The 20,893-nt window shown below is 35.4% G+C and overlaps 1 protein-coding gene across 1 annotated transcript in view; it reads right to left on the reverse strand.

Annotated features, from left to right (window-relative positions):
- Positions 1–20,663, reverse strand: part of NEK10 (NIMA related kinase 10) — an 81,557-nt gene extending 60,894 nt beyond the window's left edge. Inside the window, 24 exon segments of the mRNA XM_077175367.1 lie at positions 2,544–2,650; positions 2,837–2,958; positions 3,570–3,615; positions 4,215–4,252; positions 4,255–4,351; positions 4,908–5,036; positions 7,295–7,332; positions 7,335–7,368; positions 9,422–9,483; positions 9,983–10,100; positions 10,102–10,132; positions 10,659–10,881; positions 12,206–12,288; positions 13,273–13,352; positions 14,405–14,472; positions 14,820–14,898; positions 15,460–15,501; positions 15,982–16,026; positions 16,029–16,071; positions 18,373–18,468; positions 18,949–19,079; positions 20,210–20,270; positions 20,589–20,617; positions 20,619–20,663. Coding sequence (XP_077031482.1) covers positions 2,544–2,650; positions 2,837–2,958; positions 3,570–3,615; positions 4,215–4,252; positions 4,255–4,351; positions 4,908–5,036; positions 7,295–7,332; positions 7,335–7,368; positions 9,422–9,483; positions 9,983–10,100; positions 10,102–10,132; positions 10,659–10,881; positions 12,206–12,288; positions 13,273–13,352; positions 14,405–14,472; positions 14,820–14,898; positions 15,460–15,501; positions 15,982–16,026; positions 16,029–16,071; positions 18,373–18,468; positions 18,949–19,079; positions 20,210–20,270; positions 20,589–20,617; positions 20,619–20,663 — 1,847 coding nt within the window.
- Positions 20,664–20,893: the final 230 nt, after the last annotated feature.

Here is a 20,893-nt window from a genome sequence, read left to right on the forward strand (position 1 = left end):
TGTAGGACTAAATAAAGTGAGTGTTTGTTTAAATACTGAAATAGTTTTGAACTAATTGCTGTAGAAATGATCCAAATAAGTTTCTGTTCTTCCAATTTTCCTGAACTCCTGTAAATCTTTGACAGAAATATAAATGCTTTTCAAGGGCAATTATGAGTTTATACTTGAAAGTACATTTAGACTTCTCCATATTTAGAATGGACTAAGGATAAGGAAAGGTTGTTGAGACAAGAGTGCCCCTCAGTGGCAGTAGTTGATATAAAATACAATTACATGATACTTTAAAATAATATTTTGAATATTTATTTTCATCACTCAAGGACAATTGCACCATTAAATCACATTCTTTCAAAACTGCATCATTACTAAAAATCCGAGGGGGTTTAGCGCATACAATTTCATAATGAATAAATTTAAATATGTAGATCATGAGGTAAAAATATTTACTATGAAACAACAGTTGCTAACTATTTATAGCTGAGTGTTTTGTGGATGGGTGTGCGTGTGTGTCTTCAATTTACTGTTATATTTAAAGAAGAGAGATGGAATTTTGCATAAAGACTTCTCACAACAATTCTGCAGCATTCAAATTGTTTTCTTCAGTGTCATGAGCAGCAAGAAAACATGCAGTAGTTCTTTGAGAACTTTAAAAACTACAGGATCTGAATTTCCTGGAAGGCTTGCTCTGTGTACCAGGTTGTGTTAATTTGCTCAAAGACTAAAACTATGCCATGCTTTGTACTGCTGACACACATATTGGTTTCAAAGTCTGTCTTGGAATCTGTCTAGGTTCCTTCCTCCACCCTGTGGTGATTACAGAAGCATTACTCAAGAATATTCACTACTACAGACTTATACAAAAAGCACCTCACTGCAATTTCATGGCAGAATTGGAATGGAACAGACAGCTGTTACACTTTATGTGTTCATTAGCACTTGTTCTCTAATCTAGTTATTTCAATATTCTTGCTAATTTAGATAAAAACAGGCCTTGAAGCATAACTATAGTTTAAATATTTCAAGGCTAAATCATCTCTATCATATTTACCATCCATAGCTGCAAAAAATATAGCCATGGCTGATGACACAATATTTGCATCAGCAATTATTTTACTTCTATGCTTGGGAAGGTCATGGAACAGGTCCTCCTAGAACCTATGCTAAGGCTCATGTAGGAGAGGGAGGTGATTTGAGATGGTCAGCATGGCTTCAACAAGGACAAGTCCTTCCTGACCATAGTGACCTTCTATGAGCGACTGACTACATCAGTAGACAATGGAAGGACAACAAATGTCATTCATCAAGAGTTCTGAAAAGCCTTTGGCATGGTTTCCCAAAACAGTAATTAATGAGTGGACTGCTAAATGGATAAGAAATTGATTGGATGCTTTCATCCAGAGGGTAGTGATCAATGGCTCAAAGTCCCAATGGACACCAGTGACAAATAGCGTCCCTCAGGGATCCATACTGGGACCAGTGTTATTAAATATATACATTAATGACATAAATGGAGGGATCAGTCTAAATAAATTGCAGATGACACCAAGCTGAGGGGTGCAGTTGGCACACCTGGAGGATGGGATGCCATCCAGAGAGACCTGGATAAGCTCAAGAAATGGCCCATGGGAATCTCACTCAGTTTAACAAGACCAAGAGCAAGGTGCTGCACCTGGGTCAGGGCAGCCCCTGGTACCAACAGAGGCTGGGAATGAACAGATGGAGAGCAGCCCTGAAGAGAAGGACTCAGGGGTGCTGGTGGATGAGAGGACATGACCCAGCCATGGGCACTCACAGCACAGAAAGCCAAATGGCTCCTGGGCTGTGTCCAAAGCAGCATGGGCAGCAGGGTGAGGAAGGGGATTCTGCCCCTCTGCTTCCCTCTGGTGAGACTCCACCTGGAGTGCCACATCCAGCTCTGGGGTCCCAGCACAGGAAGGTCATCAACCTCATGGAGTGAGTCCAGAGAATTACCAACAAGATGATCAGAGGGATGGAGCACCTCTCCTGTTAGGGGGAGCCTGAGAGAATTTGGTTTATTCAGCCTGGAGAAGAGAAGGCTCTAGGGTGAACTAATAGTGGCTTTCCAGTACCTGAAGGGAGCCCCTGAAAAAGATGGAGAAGGACTTTTAATAACAACACATAGTGACTGGAAAAGGGGCAATGGTTTCAAAGTGGAAAAGGGTAGGTTTAGATAAGATATTAGGAAAAAAATCTTTACTGTGAGGGTGGTGAGGTACTGGAACAGGTCATTCATCCCTGGGAGTGTTTAAGGTCAAGATGGATGAGACTGTGAGCAATCTGGTCTAGAGAAAGGCCCCCCTGCGGGGGGGGGGGTGTTGAAAATAGATTATATTTAAGATCCTTTTCAATCCAGTACATTCTGTGATTCAATGATTTCACACAACAGTATAATAATGCAATAATTTCCTAGCTTCTAAGAATGATAACCAACACGCAGGAATCTGAAACCTTCTCAGAGTTTCAGTAAAGAAATGCTTCTCAGGTACATCTTGAGAAATTGTCTCCAAGCAAAGCAGTTCTACTTAATAATTGTAGGTTTGTCTTTATCCTCCAACATGATATTGTTCACAGTGAGATCTCAATGAACAATCCTTTTCTCTTTATGCAAATAACGAAGAGCTAGACAAAGCTTAAAAACAAACAGAAAGAGCCTCACAAAGATTCTTAACTACAACCTAAATAAAGACATATTAAATTCACAGCTATGTATTAGTGATTGATGTAATAAGCATTACTTCATCATTTTTTAGCCTAAAAACATGGTGCTACTAATTACAGGTAGGAAAATCCTGGCAAAAAGAATGGACGCCCTTACTCAGATAAATAAATGCCATATTCTGTCTTCTGTAAACTGTTGTTGCTTTTCCTTGAAATAGTGAAACTGGTCTCCCAATGGCACCCCCTCCATGAGATCCATCACTATATACAACCTGCCATCTCAAAAGAAATTAATAGAATACTGTATTTATAAAGAAATAATTTTTAAATAGAGTATTTGAGGTTAAAATGTATTTTAAAAGCTGTTATTTTTTAGTCTTTAAAAATTGTATTTGTACAGATAGATACACCTTCATCTCATTCCACTCTTTTTTGGTTTTGTTTTTCCTCAATTTATGTCAGGAACTATAAGGAAACCCCTGCCTGATAATCACTCAGCAGGCAGGTGTATGTAGGTAATTCTTTATCGAAAAGAAAATTAAAACAATATGGCTGGAAATCTGTATCATTCACTCTACTACTCACCATAGTTTTCTCCCTATTTAGCATTTCAATTGTACACTTTGGATCTTTAGAGGAGAATAATGATGCTTGCTACATGTTTACATAGCATCTAGTTTTACTAATAGATAAACAAATACAAAAACTATTTCTCTTTTTTTTTTTTTTTCAATTTTAAAGGAATATAGGCCTGTTTGAACTTGTAGCAGCTCTGGAAGAAAGATTATTGCTCAAATTTGACATGCTCCTGCCAACCTGTAAATCATTTTATTATATATTTCTATTTCTTCATTATGTACAATGTGATAATTCTGTGCATTTATACTCACTTTCCAAGAAGGTTCTGTAATACCATACAACATTTGGATGATAAAGCTACAATGAGGAAAGAAATGCAGATGCTAAGAATAAATTAACTGACGGCACAGTACTTAAAATATTTAGCTACACGTAGGAAGGAAGGATATAACAAAGATTCCACAAACTTGTCTAGGAGCTCCAGTGCACCTTCCTTCACTGTTACCCCAAATGCAGAGAAATGTTGCACATTACTAGAGTAATCAGCAGGAAACTAGGGTACTATTCCTGGCTAAACACCCCCAGCTCCCTCAACCACTGCTCATAGGACTTGTGCTCCAGACCCTCCACCAGCCCCACTCCCCTTCTCTGGACCAGCTCAAAAACCTCAATGCCCCTCTTGTAGAGAGAGGCTCAGAACTAAAGACAAGATTTTAGGTGCTACCTCAGCAGTGCCGAGCACAGGGGGACAATCGCTGCCCTGGTCCTGCTGGCCACACTGTGCTGATACAGGCCAGGATGTCTTTGGCCTTCTTGGGCACACTGCTGGCTCATGTTCAGGCAGCTGCCAACCAGCATCCCCAGGTCTCCTTTTCCACCAGACAGCTTCCCACATGAGAACTCACAGTCAGTAATTCAGAATGCCAGCATATCAAACTAGAGTTCATGAGAAACACCTGCCCTTTGATGATGGTTAAATCAGAGACAATATTTTTACACTGCTATCTCTGTCATTTTTGTCCTTTCCAAATGCTGGATTGTGTAAATTGACTTCTTTCATTGCCAGGAGATGTTGTCCATTATGCTTTCTGACCTATAACCAAGGTAAAGCTTTGCACAATAAATATAGGATGGGAACAGGAAGAATGGTATTATGGCTACCAGAATAGTTATCAGAGTCCAAAATTTTCTCACAGAATATGTAATCATTGCTTTTTTTTGTGTATGATGTGATTAGTAGAAGAACTACAATCCAACAGTACAGGTTAGCAGTACACTTCTGAACTTGCACAGTATTTGAAGCAATATTATCTGTGCCCAGTGTTGCCTTTCAGATGAAAAATGCTTGAATTTTTGTGTTTTTACATAGATTGATTAGCCTTTGCAATAGACAAATGCTGCTAGTGGAAAGGAATTAAGAGAAAATAAGGTAGGAAACCTAAGAGATACTCTGGTCAATCATAAAAGTACAACATAGAACAAACAAAATCACAGCAAACACTAACAACAAGCTCAGATCCACAAAGGTCTTTTTGCACCTACATTTTCCAACTAAAATTCAAAAGACAGTTGTGCCTAGAACAGGTATTAGACCCTCTCCATGAAGCTTCTCCTCAAGTCTGTAAAATAATAGCAAAAGAAAGGTTGGCCTTATATACACTTCCAAAAGCTCCACTGCCAAGGTACTCTAAAATTGCATCATTGCCTACATGATTTGTGGGTTCCTTATTCTGATTCATGTTCTCAGTACTTTCAGCAATTTGCTTCAATACATCCTCCTAGTCATAAATTACATGACAAATAAATGAATTTAAAATATTTCATGCCTTTCTTGTGCTAAGAATACAACTTGTTAAAACTATGAAGGTTTAAGGTTTTTACTTACCTTTAAAACAGCTACTGACAGGTGGCTAATATGTATGCTTTGATGCAACTCATCTTTAGCTGTATTTGTCAAGACTCAATGATATAGCAGATTTATAGCTGAGCAAACAAAGACAGTCATGAATTATGATCACTAAGGTAGCATGGCAGAAGGAAGATGAAAATTTCATCATTGAAAACACACACAATGGGGCAGTAGAGAAACCGCACAAGCACTGCAAATATTCTAAGAAAAATATCTGTGAAACTCAAAAAGGATGTTCTCATACCTGCAACTCTATTTCATACCAGTAACATTTTTCAAAGGCAATGCAGGTAGCAGTATGAGAAGCTGAACAAGGTTTCATAAACTTCTTGTCCAAAACAGACTTAGTTTTCATATGTGATCATTAAGTCCATTATTAATTCATACAGCTTCATGTTCAACCCAACTACAGCTGCTTGGTAGCTCTTGTAAGTTATTTCCAACATATTCTGCTGGAATCTAAAAACCTTAGTGGGCATAAATTAAGCTCCTTACAGTTGTGTGAGGCAACTATGCTGAGCATATGCTCCAGTTTGTTAGACTACATGTTAGTTCCATATACTTACCCACCAGGAAGGTTTGTATTTATCTCATCCTTAAGATGAAGGGTACTATAAAATCTCCTTGCAGTAGAAAGGCACCCACTGTACTGAATCTGCCCTCCAATTCTAATCTAGAAGAACTGTGCTGAGAAAGATGACACTAAAATGATTTTTTTTTTTTTTTTTTTTTTTTTTTTTTTTTTTTTTTTTTTTTTTTTTGGTGGAAATGCCTTTCTTTGCTATCCAAGCACATCTACCTGATTAGCTAGTGGAGTAGCTATATACACATTTTAGGGGCTCTGTCAGAACAAAGACCACGTGAGAGGCAGGATCATGAATGCATTCAGCTGTGCTAAGGACTTTGCCAACTAGAGCAGCAGCAGCTGTGCTCATCCCTTGTTGGAATCCTGGATGCAGAGAATTTTAAACTTTCTGTGCTTAAAGGCACAGACTTGCTAGAGAGCACTGCATTTGACCTGAGGCTGTGGAGAAGACTTCCAAATTTGATTAACAGCACTAGATTACAGGTGTGTAGTTGGTTAGAAGTGTGCAATATCACAGGGTGGAAAACTTAAAGTTTGAGGTTTTAAAATATGGTAATAAATATGAAGCAAGATGGAGATTTTAGGGTGGAGGCAGGTTGTTCTTCTTCACCTTCTTCTTCATGGGTTTGGGTGGTATTTTGTAATTGGACAGAAAAGTCCACATTGAGGGCTTTGAGGGATCAGTTATTGGGTTAAAAAGGAAAATAATCTAGATGTCATTTCTTAATTGGATAGTTTAGTCTTAAAAGACATTGGAACAAGAGATAGTTAGCCATTTTGTGCCTTCTAATGAAAGGCTGCAGGACTCATGGTTGTGAGGCTGTTACAGTGATAAAAAATAATAAATACCTGAGTCTGAACATGAAATACTGTCTCAAGTGCCTTCAATCCTGACCTTGACAGAGGTGGAAAATACAGAGAATCCACAATCCCTGAACCCCTGAGCACTACATTCCCATATCTTAGAGAAACACTCACCACTGCACAGAGCCTGAGAAAAGCTACCAGGTAATTAATTACTACTGATGACCTTTAGCCTAAGCTGACTCTAACCAGTACATTTACAGGGATAATGACATGCAAAACCAAGAGGCATTCTATGCTTATTTGGCCTATATTTATTCTACACTTAAATTTTTCTCTATTTTATACACTGCCTTCATGTATATTATTTAACATCCACAGAAAAATGCTCCAGAAATAAACAGATATTAGTAGAGTGTCAAGTCTAGGGCAAGTTTCAATGAAGATCAAGGCTCTATAAAGGTCTGATGCTAGACAGCCTGAAAAAGTAGAAGAAAGATTATCACAAGAAAAATATTGACTTTCCTTTACACTATATGAGGTGCCAGAAACAAAGTAAATCAGAACAGAAATTGAGTCTCTATTTAACTTTCAGTTCCTGGGCTATTGTTTTGGTGTAAGGGTTCCCCTTTAAATATGATTTTTTTCTACTGTACTTCAAAATAAACTTTAATCCATAAAAAAATTCTCAGGGACTGTTGGGGCTTTCATTGTACAATGATAATAAAGGGAGTTACCTGTAATAAACTGGCTTTTTCAGCATTCATTTCTTTGATAAAATTAGCTTTGCTATTGTATATATTGCATTTGCCTGGAAACAGAAAGAGGTCAGCATTAATAATGCCCCTTTGCATGCAAACCACAAATAAAAATCAATGTTCAGATAAATCAGAAGCTAATAGCAATGGACATGTTCTCAACATCCTATTGCACACCTAAAATATAAGCTTAAACATGTATAAGAATTAAATCATTGTTACATTTAAACTGATACCACAAAGAGAGCCTGTGAACAGATAAAGAAGAAATGCTTCTATCTCTATAGGTGAAGGAAATTGCAGCAATAGATCTCCTGTCATCATGTGGCACCATATTTTGAATTGTCAGGAACAAAATTCAAGTCTTAATGAAAATAAATTGGAGAAACACCAAAAGCAATAGCTTGAGATGTCTGTCCACACCTGCAGAATTTTGTGAAAACCATACTGAATTCAGCTTCCATTTTCATGCAACCATGTATCCTCCACTATTCTATCCACTTGGTATGTCTGATAGGTGGGCACTGGCAGATTTAGTTGGAGTACTGCTCCCAGTTACTTGACAAGGTCCCTGATGGACGCTACTCTCCTCTTTACCAGACTTGAAGGGAATATGTATCAGCTCTGCAGAGGCCCTTCTGCAGTTCCTGATGTTTTCTTCTTCTGATCAGGAAGACAGAATTAAGCTTAGACCATGGTTAAGCTTAGGTTTTGGGCTGTGCAGTAGAACCATTGAGTCAAACACATTCTGTCTGCTACCAGAATTACTGCAGACTGTTGCCAAGGCTGTGACAAGGACAGACAGACAGGTAGAGAGCAGCTACAGCAGAAGCAAAAGTTCCCAAGAGTCCTTTGACAGCAATGATATAAACCTTTACAGGTTACTCAGATTGACCTCCTTGGCACATAACTGAAAAAGCTGCACACCTTTTTCCTCTGTTTTTAACCCAAGTGAGTTGCTTCACCTTGCTCACTATGCAACTCTCAAAGTTATATTAGCAAAAAGAAAGAAGTAGGATTTAAAATTACTCTAGTGGTATTGGAGGCTGGGACTCCAGTTAAAATGAACATGCTTGAGGCTATGTCCTGATTTGAGAGGGGGATGTTGGCTGGCATTTAAACAAATGGAGAGGTCTGTGTCTTTTAACATAATGAGCAGAAGAAGTTAAGTTTGAAACACCTTTTCCAGCTCTGCACATTGTACCATCAATTTTTAAGTGATTTACTGACACAACAGTCACCATGCACTGCTGGGGCAATGCAGAAAACCTCTCTGTTAAAACCATTTAATTTAAACAAGTGATATTTTATTTTACTGAAATCAGTCTCAGCATAAAACAAATCATTATATTGTTTAGACAAAAGTTGTCTAAATCAGTACAGTTTATTGTCAATTCTAGTGGGGAAAAATAATATTTTTTTTCTAGACTTACTTTCCTTTATTTTCTCTTAACCAATGGTTTTGAAATATTCACACACTTCTTTCCTGTTCATATTTAAGGTTCTTGTTCTCTTGGTTCCTCCAGGAATACTTCTAGTTGGGTTTTAAGCTAACTTGAAGGTTTTGATTTAACATTTATAGTTTAACAGCTGGCTACAGCTTTTAGCTGATATTAATGCCCTTAATATTTATATCTTTGACCAGGTCTGAAATACAGCCAGGGATTTTAAGAATGGTTTATCCCTGGAGACAGAATGCCAGGAAGTTCTCTCCACACTCTTACAAAAAGAGAAAAAGTTTGTGAAACAGCAACATGTCAATTTTCAGCTGCATAGTTTTTTTGTAATAAACATCAATAAATTCAGAATTTGCATTTCCCAGTTTATACTGTGATTACTTTTATTTACTATCCTATTTTGAATATGACAAAAGCATGGTAAGAGATGCCAAAATGAACCTTGTCTGAATAAAGCTGTTTATTCTTCCAGACACCTATGTTGATAACCTTTGTGTCTGTGTCTCTGTGTGTAAAATGATAAAGAAACAAAAGTACTAAAGTTATAGACAGGCATATTTCCAATCTCTTAAATTATGACAACAAAGAACAACAATTAAGTGAAATTATAAACTATAATGCCTTACTTTACTGAATAAAATCTTCCTACCTGTATAACCTGGTAAGCCTTAGTCTCATTGACCACTAGTTCAGTAATTGCAGCACAATTAGCTAGAATAAAAATCCAGAAGTAACATTTAGGGCCATTTGACTTTATTGAGAAATCTCCTCCGAAAGGAATTTGCTCCATAACTACAAATGAATCCTCACCTGAATACAAGTCATTAACATACCACTTTGAAATAATTTGATTCATATTGATATTTCATAGAAAATTTAAATAGTGAAGAAAAATATGATCAAATAATTTCATGCTAAACACAAAACTAACTAACTAACTAAATAAATAAATAACTTTTTTGTCACTCTTTTTACAGGTGAAGAAATACATATGATTCCCAGATTCTTAATACTTTATGCTTTGCTTCCTTCTAACAAAAGTATACTTTTTGAAAATAAGTCCTGGTATCACTCATTTGGAAATAAACAAATCCATTTGATGCTCCTACTCCCTAAAGCAGGTATAATTATTTACAAATTTGTAGTATTTAAATCCTTTTGCACAAGTGTATGTAAAGACATAACAGAGTATTAGACCTTATAAACCTACCTGCTTGAAGTGAGAAAGTATTTTCTTGTATCTCATCAGGACTCAGCCCATCTGACAAATGAAGATACTGGATTCTCCCTGCTGCATTTGCACTAGATAAACTTCCAACTGAAGAGCTTGATACAAGAATCAGATACAAGATTTCTTTCCCTGAAAGAAAAAGCAAAACAAAACAAAAAAAAAAAAAAAAAAATAAAAAAAAATCAAGTTGCAGTGTTAAAAATGGCTTAATATGTCTTTGTTAACCATTCCCAAAGTTCTGAAAATTTGTATGTTTTCACTAAATTAGCTAATACACTTCGAAAAAGCAAACAAGCCATTAAACAGAAAATTCCTTTACCATGTTCATCAATTATATCCACAATTCTAGCTCACTAAATAGGTGTCTGATTAATTGGAAAACTAAACAGACAGTAATGCCATATTTATCACTTATTCATTATTTAGTTTATACATTAAAAATATGAAAAACACCTTAGGATAACAATGAAATACAAAAGGCTGGAGAAATATTGCTTATTCATTATGTTCTAAATAGTCTTTTAAATTTTGCTGGCATCACATACAGCTGAAAAAGCCAAAGATGCTCTTTGATAAAACAGGGCTTGGTCAAATATATCTCAAAAGAACAAACAGTCTTGTACAATTGCCACAATGCTGAGGACTGAAAACCTGCTCCTGTAACATATGAAGGAGCTGCTTGATTCTACCCCAGATCCAAATTTCCACACTAGTCTCAGGATCTTCACAAACCTGTACCAGAATCCAAACTATACTCCATAGAAGTCTGATGTGATCAGAATGGAGCAAACTGAGCAAGACTGGAACTCCTTCATTCATTTTTATTTACTTTTTGACTCATGACTCTGCACAAAGGAGTCATAGCAACTCTGTTGTGAACCAAAAAAAAAAAATCAGTAAGAAATTTCAATAACTCCATCATTACTTTGTGATGTCAGGTAGAAAAGGGGGAAAAGCCACAGGAAGTTTAAAAACGAGCAGAGATTTCCTATTAAAAAAAAAAAAAAACAGTTAAAGAAAACAACTTAAAGTCACTGCAACCCAGTTAAAGTCAACCAGGCATCCCCAGCTAGGATGGGAGGTGGCCAAGTGGGCTGCAGCCATCTGTGCTACCATCTTCTTATTAATGACATTAGTAGTACAAGTAGCACTGACTGCATGAATTTGTAAAGTCCATCTGTGGAACTCAAATAGCCTAGTTCCACAGATAACACAAAAATGCATCATTCTTCTCTAGTATAATTTGAATATTATATTTAGAAAGTGATTGGAGATATAACTTAAAAGGTTTATTTAAGACTTTCATTAAATGCAATGAAGGTGGACTTCACATAGAAAATATGGTTAAGGATATCCATTTCCACTTTAAGCAAAAAAGCTCCATTTGTGTTTAATGAAACATGGGAATTTAGATTCACATCTGAATTTAAAATTATCCTTAACTGGCATTGAACTTCATCATCTTCTTGTCTACATTCAAATTCTAACTTTTACATCTAACTTCTGATTTACATATAACCCAGAATTTTCAAATACAGAAACTAAAGAAAACCTTTTCATATATTAATTTTGTCTATTCTTAGTCACATATAAGGTCACTTATATGTGTGAAATAGTTAAGCATGAAATTTTAAAAACCTCTTCAGAATTTTAAAGGTGATAAGTGATGTATTATCAAATTTGAAAGTCTTTCTGTTTCTCACTGAAATTCAGTAATGCTTTGCTAGCAGTCTTAGCTGAGATGATTAAACAATTGAAGGAACATTGATGATTTTCTGATGAAGAGGATGTGGGATCTGACTCAGCCTCTGGCATAGACTACAGCAGCTCTAGGTCCTGCAATTTCACTCATTCATATTGAGCATCCCAGGAACTGTCAGGGCCCAGCATGCTTTCCCATCTAACCACTCAGGTCTGCCAGGAGCAAGGAAGAGATGGATCAAGAAAAGTGATTGCAATCATTTTATGATAACATTGTAACTCATTTGCAACTGGAGGCCAACAGTGGAGAGAGAGAAGATGGATTACAATGAAACTGCTGGAAAAGATTTTGCTATATCAGGATGTGACTGAAAAAACTCAGGTTTCAGAATTTGACCTTGGGTATATTCAAGTGCCACATTTTCTAATTCCTCTAAATACATGCATCCTTAAATAAAAAAGGTCAAAATTTATTTTAACACAATTAATCCACACAAAAAGTCTCACCTGTTAGAAAATCATATTCAAGTAATATCACCAGCAAGTTCTCAACAATCACACTTATCTCCTCCCTACATTCTGGACTACAAATTGATTATTCCTGACATTTAAATCAGATGAAATTATATGAAAAACACATATTGCTCTTTAGACTCCTTCTTTGTGCATTGGATGAATTATTTTTCCCCCAAGTCTTAAGTAATAAGATCAACTTGTGCACACAAGCACTTAAAGCCACAAATATATGCTGGATCAATAGTAACAGTGCAACAATTTTCCAGTTCTCCCAGTACAAAAAAAAGTAAATTTGAATGCATAAAAGTAAAGACAACTATATTTTGTGTCTTACTGATAATTAAGCAAATGGAGTGCATTTTTAAAAACAACCACAATTTCTATGAAGATTTGTAATATAGCTCAAACTCTTTCTTGCCCAGTCCAAATGTAACACAAAATCCTACATTCCATTCAGTGAAGAAAGTTAAATGGAAGTTGAAAATGTATGCATAACATCATTTAAATTAACATAGATATTAAAAACAAATTAAACTGAATCAGAGTTTTGGGAAGTCTGGGAGACAGCAAATCAATAACAGCAGTTTTTCTTCTATAATACCATTATAGATGAAAGTTGCTCTGTCTCCCCTTTTTGCTCCTCTTTTCTCTTTTAATCTTTATTTACCACTAATTAATGAGAAGAGGGCACATTTACATGGATTTGACTGTATGACTTTATTATTTACTACACTGAACAATATTCTACCTGATTATTGTGAGGCACTGTTATATTAAGCTGAGGACAGAAGATTTTTATATGCAGGAAGTCAATAGGAATTCAAGAATCCTGCATGAGGATTAAAAAAACAGATTCTGTGATTCCAGTATTGCAGACCCACCCACATGAACAAGAAGTCTGCTGCAAGGACCAAAGTTTCTATTTAGTTTCTATTGCTTCAATATAAAATTAAGAACATTTAAGTTTTCCTCATAAAGAGCAGTTTTAATATTCTGTCAAGAGAAAACATTAAAAAGCTTTTGTTATTTATGGCACATTAAGTTGAACCTACCATTCTACTAAGCTAGTCAGAGCAAGGAGGGCACCAAAAAACACATAACTGTCTCTGGCAGATAATAAATTTACTAAGGTCTGGAAAAAAAAATGAAAAAAGGTAAGTAAATGTGTGATTGTGTGTAAATATAAAGTATATTACTTTATTTTACAACTCAGAAACATATAGAAATATTTAATGAAAAGTAAAAATTCAGGTACCAAGTCCTTACACAATATGTTAAAAGTCTTAGGTACATTTAAAGTACACTTAAATATACACCTAAAATCTTAGAATACACCCAGTAGGACAAGCAAGGATGTTTCTTCTCAAACTACAATTAGTATCTCTTTGACTGCTAAAATGTCTCTATTACACCAGTGTAAAAATTTGGTTTTGTGTAACACTTCAGAACACTAACTCAGGCCTCCTGAAGTAAAAGTTAATATTCAGCTTATATTTAAACAGCACAGTAATTTAAGGCCCTGTCTGTATTTCTGTTCATGATTAACATCTAAGTAAACTCTGTATTTGTCTAGATTCTCTAAAAATAGGTTGTCTGCTACTATATGATCACAATTGCCTTTGTTTTTCTGCAGCATGATAGAATCATGAAACCCTAGTTATACTGATTTTGATCTCAACTGTATCTGAGTTTAGCCACAAACCAGCAATAGTCAAGTACAGATTCTTAGACTGATGGTAATATATAGCAAGGGATGTCTGGGTTGACACAGAATATTTAGACACAGAACACTTTACAAGTGAAAAACCACAGCAGAAATTTGTGCAAGAAAATTTTAAAATATATTTACATTTTAAAAATATATAAAACTATTTGAATCACAGTAAGGTGTAGCTCAGGACAGTGTATACAGGAGCACTACTTTTTATAGAACAAATGTTTAGTCCAAATGTTTACAATCTGTTTATCTCAAACAGCCAATAATCATACATCAGACCAATTAACTTACAGAGAAGAACTTCTTTTTATGATACTATTAATACATCTGTAAAACACAGAGATTATCTTACCTTACAAGACTGACAAGGTAAGGAATTTTTTCCCACCTAGGTCAAATCTGTAAAGCATGCGCTATTTTATTAAGTAGCTAATTAAATAAAATTAACAATTTTATAAAGCACTTGCTTTATGTGCTCCACTTGTTATAACTTATTCTCTTTGATTTCTAACAGCAGCAAGCTTTTGGAAAATATCTATGGAACAAAGGAAGACACACAAAATGACTCTTCTCACTAATATTTTTATTTTTATTTTTAGTCAGATAACTTCTTTGTATAACTTCTTTGAACCATAACTAGCACGATTTACTCTTTTATTTCAATGCATAAAAAGATACTAATTTCTTAAAGAAATATTACTTATGTAGAAAAACAAGCTGCTCCCTTCTACAGGAATTTTAGCTTTTACTCATGTGATGATGCCTACAGTAAATATACTACTGTCTTACTTAATGACAACCTGAAGTACTTTAAACATTTTAAGCCTCACACAAAAAGTTGTGGGTAGCCTTATGATTTCTGTTATCAGCTACTGCACCTACATGTCATGTTGACCAACTTGTCTACATTGTGCTGCTCTTCTCTGTAATTAAGATAACCATTTGCTACTGTTTCCATACACTACAAGAAGGGGAGGAAAAATAAAGGATACCATTAAGGCAAAAAAGTTTGCAGACTTCATAAACCTAGACTGCTCTTCACAGGGAGAGCCTGTAGGTGGTGCATCTGTTTCATGAAAAAAAATTCTGTAATGCAATAGTAGTGCAGCCACAAGGTTTAAACCTGTTTCAACATTTTAAAAAGAAATTATCAGTATGCTTCTCCCTTTGAAAAGTCATTTGCTACAGTGCAGGGTGATTTTGCTCATCTCCCTTCAAAAGTCTACAATTTCTTTTGACTGAACCAATTGCGTTGACTTTTCTAATTCTTCTCCCACTTCATGAGGCATTTCTTAAGTCTCCTAACTAGAAATTCTAGATGAATGCACCTAGATTATAGGACAGTTGTTTTGAAAACTAGTGAAAAAACACACACCAACTTCTCATGTGAAAGCAGAGAAACAGACTCACTTCTTTCCATAAACAAAGAATATCTGTACACTGCTTTTTACAGTATATAGCATTTTAATCATAATAAACTGACAGGCAACATAATGGACAAAGGTACTATGAGGAATTCTACCTGACCTAGATTTTCAATTCCGCCCAGGCTGTGGAGCATTTTCTACAGGAAAATTAAAAAAAAAAAAAAAAAAAGGTCAGAATTACTTATAATAAGTAGATAAATAAAAGCACAGAGGTGGAATGTTAAAGGTTCTTAAACTGGAGCTTTCAGTTTCCTTTAGTAAATACATTATGGGAATTTTACATATCTTTATGATAAAGTCAAATACCAAGTCTAGGGCTCAGAGCAATGACCGAGCCATCTGTTATGGAGATTTACAGTTTCCTTGTTAGGGTCAGCAACAACAGACACGACATAAGGAACAACAGAAATTGAGCAAGTAATACAGTAATGGTTTAAAACCACCCTTGAAATCAGTTTGTTTGCAATTCCCATCCTCACATACAGAAATATAGATACACACATGTATGTGTGCATTCATAAGAACAAATGTTTTTATACACAAGCACCAACACAACCGTACACGTGACACTTACAAGCATCCCCTTATCCAAGCAAGAAACATTTTGACATACTGACCTGGTATCATGGATGTCTTATTAATAATCTCAGGCAGATTAATAAGATCTAAGAAAATGCATGCACGGAGCTTGAATAACCCATTGCCTGTAAATTAAATATTCAAAACATAAACCAAATGCAATTTTAAAAGTGTTTAAATACTTAAATAAAACAGTTTGATTCAGGATCAATTGACTAGATGATTAGTGAGCTACAACAACTGTTCGACATACTATACCATAGAACTTTTAATACCATTTATACTGAAACACAGTGGCAGCTATAAATAAATTTATTACATTATATGAGCATTACCAGCCATCACATATTATCATTGGACTTTTTATTATCATTGGATGAGGGAAAGTACAAGCTCATCTATAAGAACAAACTAACTGTGCTTTGATATAAACTTTTAGTTGTTGAATTGAGGCCCAAAAGAGCAAAGTAAATGAGAAACCACAGAGCAAACTTCAGTGCACAAAATACACTTATGCAAAAATATGGGTGCTACAGAAGTAAAAATAGCTATATTTAAAATATTCTTTTGAATTATCATAATCTATCCTGGCTTTTAAAAACTCAAATTGTATTATGCTAGAAATAAATTGTTATTTAGTTCAAATGTTCTTGAAATAGGATTGTATTTTGATATAGAACTTCCTCCTTTATATTTCTCCACATGATTCACCAGCATAAGACATGGCAGAAAATACAAATCAGATTTGCAGAAAGTGTCCAGGGGCAGTAATCCCGCATAAAACACCAGTAATGGAATCACTATTTCCATTGCCTGTTGAAAGTATATATCCCCATTTCCCTATTTAAAATAAACCTAAAATTAGACATCTTTGCCATGCATTTTTTGTTGCTGTTTTAACTGAGAGGAAAAATTTGTTTGGATAGGTTTCTTGGAAACAGAAAAAGTGTATGGGTCATAGCAGTTCTCTTCCCATTTCATCATTTGCAGTTGGGAATGACGCCAACAGCTAAAAATAATTCCATAAAAATAAATGTTTTACAAATAGATGCTAACAAACTCTCAGCCCTTTTATGCCAATATTCTGCCCTAGTAATACCATTTATCATTATGAGTCCATAATTGGCTGCTTCAGAACAGCACAAAACTTTCATGGAAAGAAAACAGCAACCATATACCTGCGTGCAAAATTTGTAGGTCAGATTTTAAAGTGGCCTGAAGATATAACCATGGTCGATAGTCACTCCCTGAGCCTGATTAACATTTGAGAGCCCCTTCGACTACAGTTACATTTACAACACACATTACTAGACACACCAGGGTATATCCAGCTTATCTACATATCTACTAATTTATGCTGGTTTCACCAACCTTGCCTGGGTGCTTTCATTCTTAATACAAGAGGCTTGTTTTGCCATATCACTATCACAAAGAACCCCAAAGAAAACCAAAATATAGGCCAAGTATGTCACAATGTATAAACAGAACTTGGGAAATCACAGTGTAAGCTGTTCTTGGATTTCTGGCAAATGAAGCTGAGCCACTGACTTCCCACTGGTGAATACTGAGTTCACATGTGAAAAAGAGGTACGAGATTTAAAAATCACTTAAATAATCTGTTTTAAACTCACTGTCATTTAGATAATCAAAGAAGACACCCCTAGTTCCCCAGCTGGTTGTGAATAAAGGTCTAAGCAGACCATGTGGTGTTTTTAGATTCCTGTAGTAGTAATATATTAATACCTTTAAATGCTCTAGCATTCCATCTTTAAACTTCTGTACCACTTAAGGTGGTACATTTTTTAGAAAATGTATTTGGGCTTTAAAAAGGAAAATACAATAAACTGCAAAGGAGTATAGTAAAAAAATCCTGGAAAATACTTTTTTTCCCCTGAAAATATCTTTCTCTGCCCCCTCTATTTTTGTAAGCTCCTGTACTTATTCCTCACATAAATGAGAGCAGCATAAGAAAAGGTATTACCCTTTCCAAACCTGTCATACACAGAAATACAAATAAACACAAACAAGTGGCATCAACTCATCTGAATTTTATGGAAACCACAGGCCTTTCACCATAAAGGGAGCAGACCATAAAATACAAACAGAATCATTACAATAAATTAGAGAAGCAAATCACAGATTACAGACATCATATACAGATGAATGATCAAGAAAACATAGCAGTTAGAATTTTGGTCAAGTTTTGTCATATACCCAGTCCTGTGTTCTTCTGTCCCACTAACCTGGGCATGGCTCCTCAAAGCCAATACACAAGTGGTTAATTAAAACAACCACAAGTGCTGCTGGTAATTCCCACAGAAAGGTGTGTTGTAGCAATATGGGATATTATCCATGCATCTTGCTTCTTCATGGAAGGCAAGAAAGTAGCCTGCCTTCTTGGTTATGAATGTGTTTCATATACTGATCTGCAGGTAAGTCTGTCCTTAACTAAAGTTGTAAAGATATCTTGAAACAGCTGATGCTTGGGATGCTTGCTAAAATTTCTCTCATTCTTGTAGGTCACACTTAAAAGAAAGAAAAAAAGAAAAATGGTGAATTACAAATTAACTTGCCACAAGACAGTTTTGCTCTGCTACAACTTAACATTAGCAACAAAAACTAAGAAATGTCATACCAGCAGTTACCACAGAATAAAACTATTTCAGATTGCCAGACATTAACAGTCTGTCTCATGCATAATTTGGGACTATCAGAATGGTATAACTTTTCCAAATAAAGAAAAGATCACATTTTAAATGAGTTTATTAACTCTCACTAGTATACTCTGCTGAGTGGGAAAGGTTGAAACTTACAAAAGCAGGAACATAAACAGGTTTAAAAATTAGAAGTACGTAATTCTCATCTCAAATTCTGGATTAACATGAAAAGTACAAGTAAATAGTACATTTGTAAAAATACAAATGCCTTCAATACCCTTAGATACATAAAGGTATCTCTCGTTCAGGGATATGAGAGTGTCATCATCAGCTTTAAATTATTTTTACCTAAATTTCTCAAGCTCAACAGCTTCTGTTGATTCTTGGCATTGACCATTGGACTGCTGTTCATCGCCTTTGACATTTTGCCAAGTTCTTGTCACAGTGGTTTGACCACTTTCAATATACATAGCTGGAAGCTAAAGAGGGAAGGGATAGTAGTCATGAGCCAAATGCTGCAATTTAAGTTTTCTGAGAATATTATCATGCCAAAGTACATTTTCTCAAGTTCTGACTTGAACTTTGGACCTACAACTTGCCATTCTAGAATACACACACCTCCTCTGGAAAACAACACTGACGTGGAGGAAAACGGATGCAAAGCAAGACTGAAAAACAAGTACTGAGAGGTAAGTAAAAGGTGAAGAAGGACATCTTTTTAAATTTATGATATCAAAGCTTGACAAAATCTGCAACACATGCTCGTTATCTGTGTTTCTTACCTGTCCCAACTCCACAACTGCACAGCCTTCACATTCTTTTTAGGTTGTACAACTCACATGTTTCAGCTTTCTGCTCAGAAGCAATTCCAGGCCTCTAACCAGGTAGAAAGTGCATAACTCCTACCTCACATGGATGAATCCTTTAGTCATTCTGTCATATCTTTTTACAGAATTGAAAGGGAGAAAATGTTCTGTGATTCCAAAGACTCACACCCAAAATCATGTGTTGGTTTTCTTTGCTTCAAATGGCAAATACAAGCTTTACTAAGTGAGCTGAGGTGAAGGAGATTTGACTTTCTCCTGTAAGTTGGTATTTAAGCCCTGGATATTTTTAGCTGAGGTGTTATTCTTCAAAGACAAATTGTTTAAGGTTAAAATGCCGATCTTATTTTATATTCTGTACCACTCTCCCCCATGCTGTTACTCACACATCTTTAAGCGTACCTTCGTGTGACATTGTGAAAGTGCACAGAGGAAAAAAAATCTGCTATGCTACTTTAATATATGCAACAATAGCTGGATAAAACCTGCTCAAGATACAAAATAAAGCAATTTTAATTTTTTCCTGTTAAAATAAAAAATATGGTATAGTAGAATGGGAAATGGATCAGTTTTGTTCTTTTACCCATTCTAAATGTGATTTGTGCCACATGGAAGGTCTAATATTGCCAAGAAAAAAGAGACAAGATGAAAGACATCTTCTATTCAAGATTTTGCTAACATGTTTTATTCACTATAGTACTTAATGTTCTAGGCATATGCCAGAAACCATAATCACCATTAATTATAATTCTAAAGCACATTTAATAACAGTTATTGAAAAATACCTGTTAGTTCCTTGACTGAACACTTAAGAGAGACTGAATCCTTTTTAGATCAGAATAATCCCTAGGAAAAAACCACAACAGTGTGTGTTAATAGTTACATAAAAGTATTTCCATAAGTGTAAAAAAGGTCAACAAGCAACAATGCTACTGACAGAAAATAAAGTTTTCTAGCGTTGCCTGGTGTCCACTTTTGCGTACAGAAGAATTCACAGCTTCTCCAGAATGCCTTAAGTCAACATAGGTGTAAATAAACTTTGTGACCAGAGTAACAGTTGTCATGTTTATACTGCACTTCAAATTGAAGCATTCTGCTTTGGCAGCCAGTGTAAATTCCACACGAGTCCCACTGAAGTTCAAAGTAAAACATCAGATACTACACCTCATAGAGATCCCAGAAGGCTTTTGTTTTTAGTGCTTTTTCTGTGCTCTTCAACTTTTTGTCCTGATCAGGCATTGTGTATCATTATTATCATGATGGGGTTAAAAACTCTTTTCCTTAAAAGCAAAGTAGATACAGAGAATTATATCACTGCAGCAAAAGGAACACATGTTTACTTACAGAATCAACCGATACTGGTTTTAGGAAAAAAAAAAAACAAACAACTTTGCCATTTTCTCAACATGAAGCCTTGGACATTATATCAGGATATCCTTTGAAATTCCAGATATTAATAAGAAAGCTTT

Source organism: Agelaius phoeniceus, chromosome 1, assembly GCF_051311805.1.
Source record: "Agelaius phoeniceus isolate bAgePho1 chromosome 1, bAgePho1.hap1, whole genome shotgun sequence".
Classification (NCBI taxonomy): Eukaryota; Metazoa; Chordata; class Aves; order Passeriformes; family Icteridae; genus Agelaius; species Agelaius phoeniceus.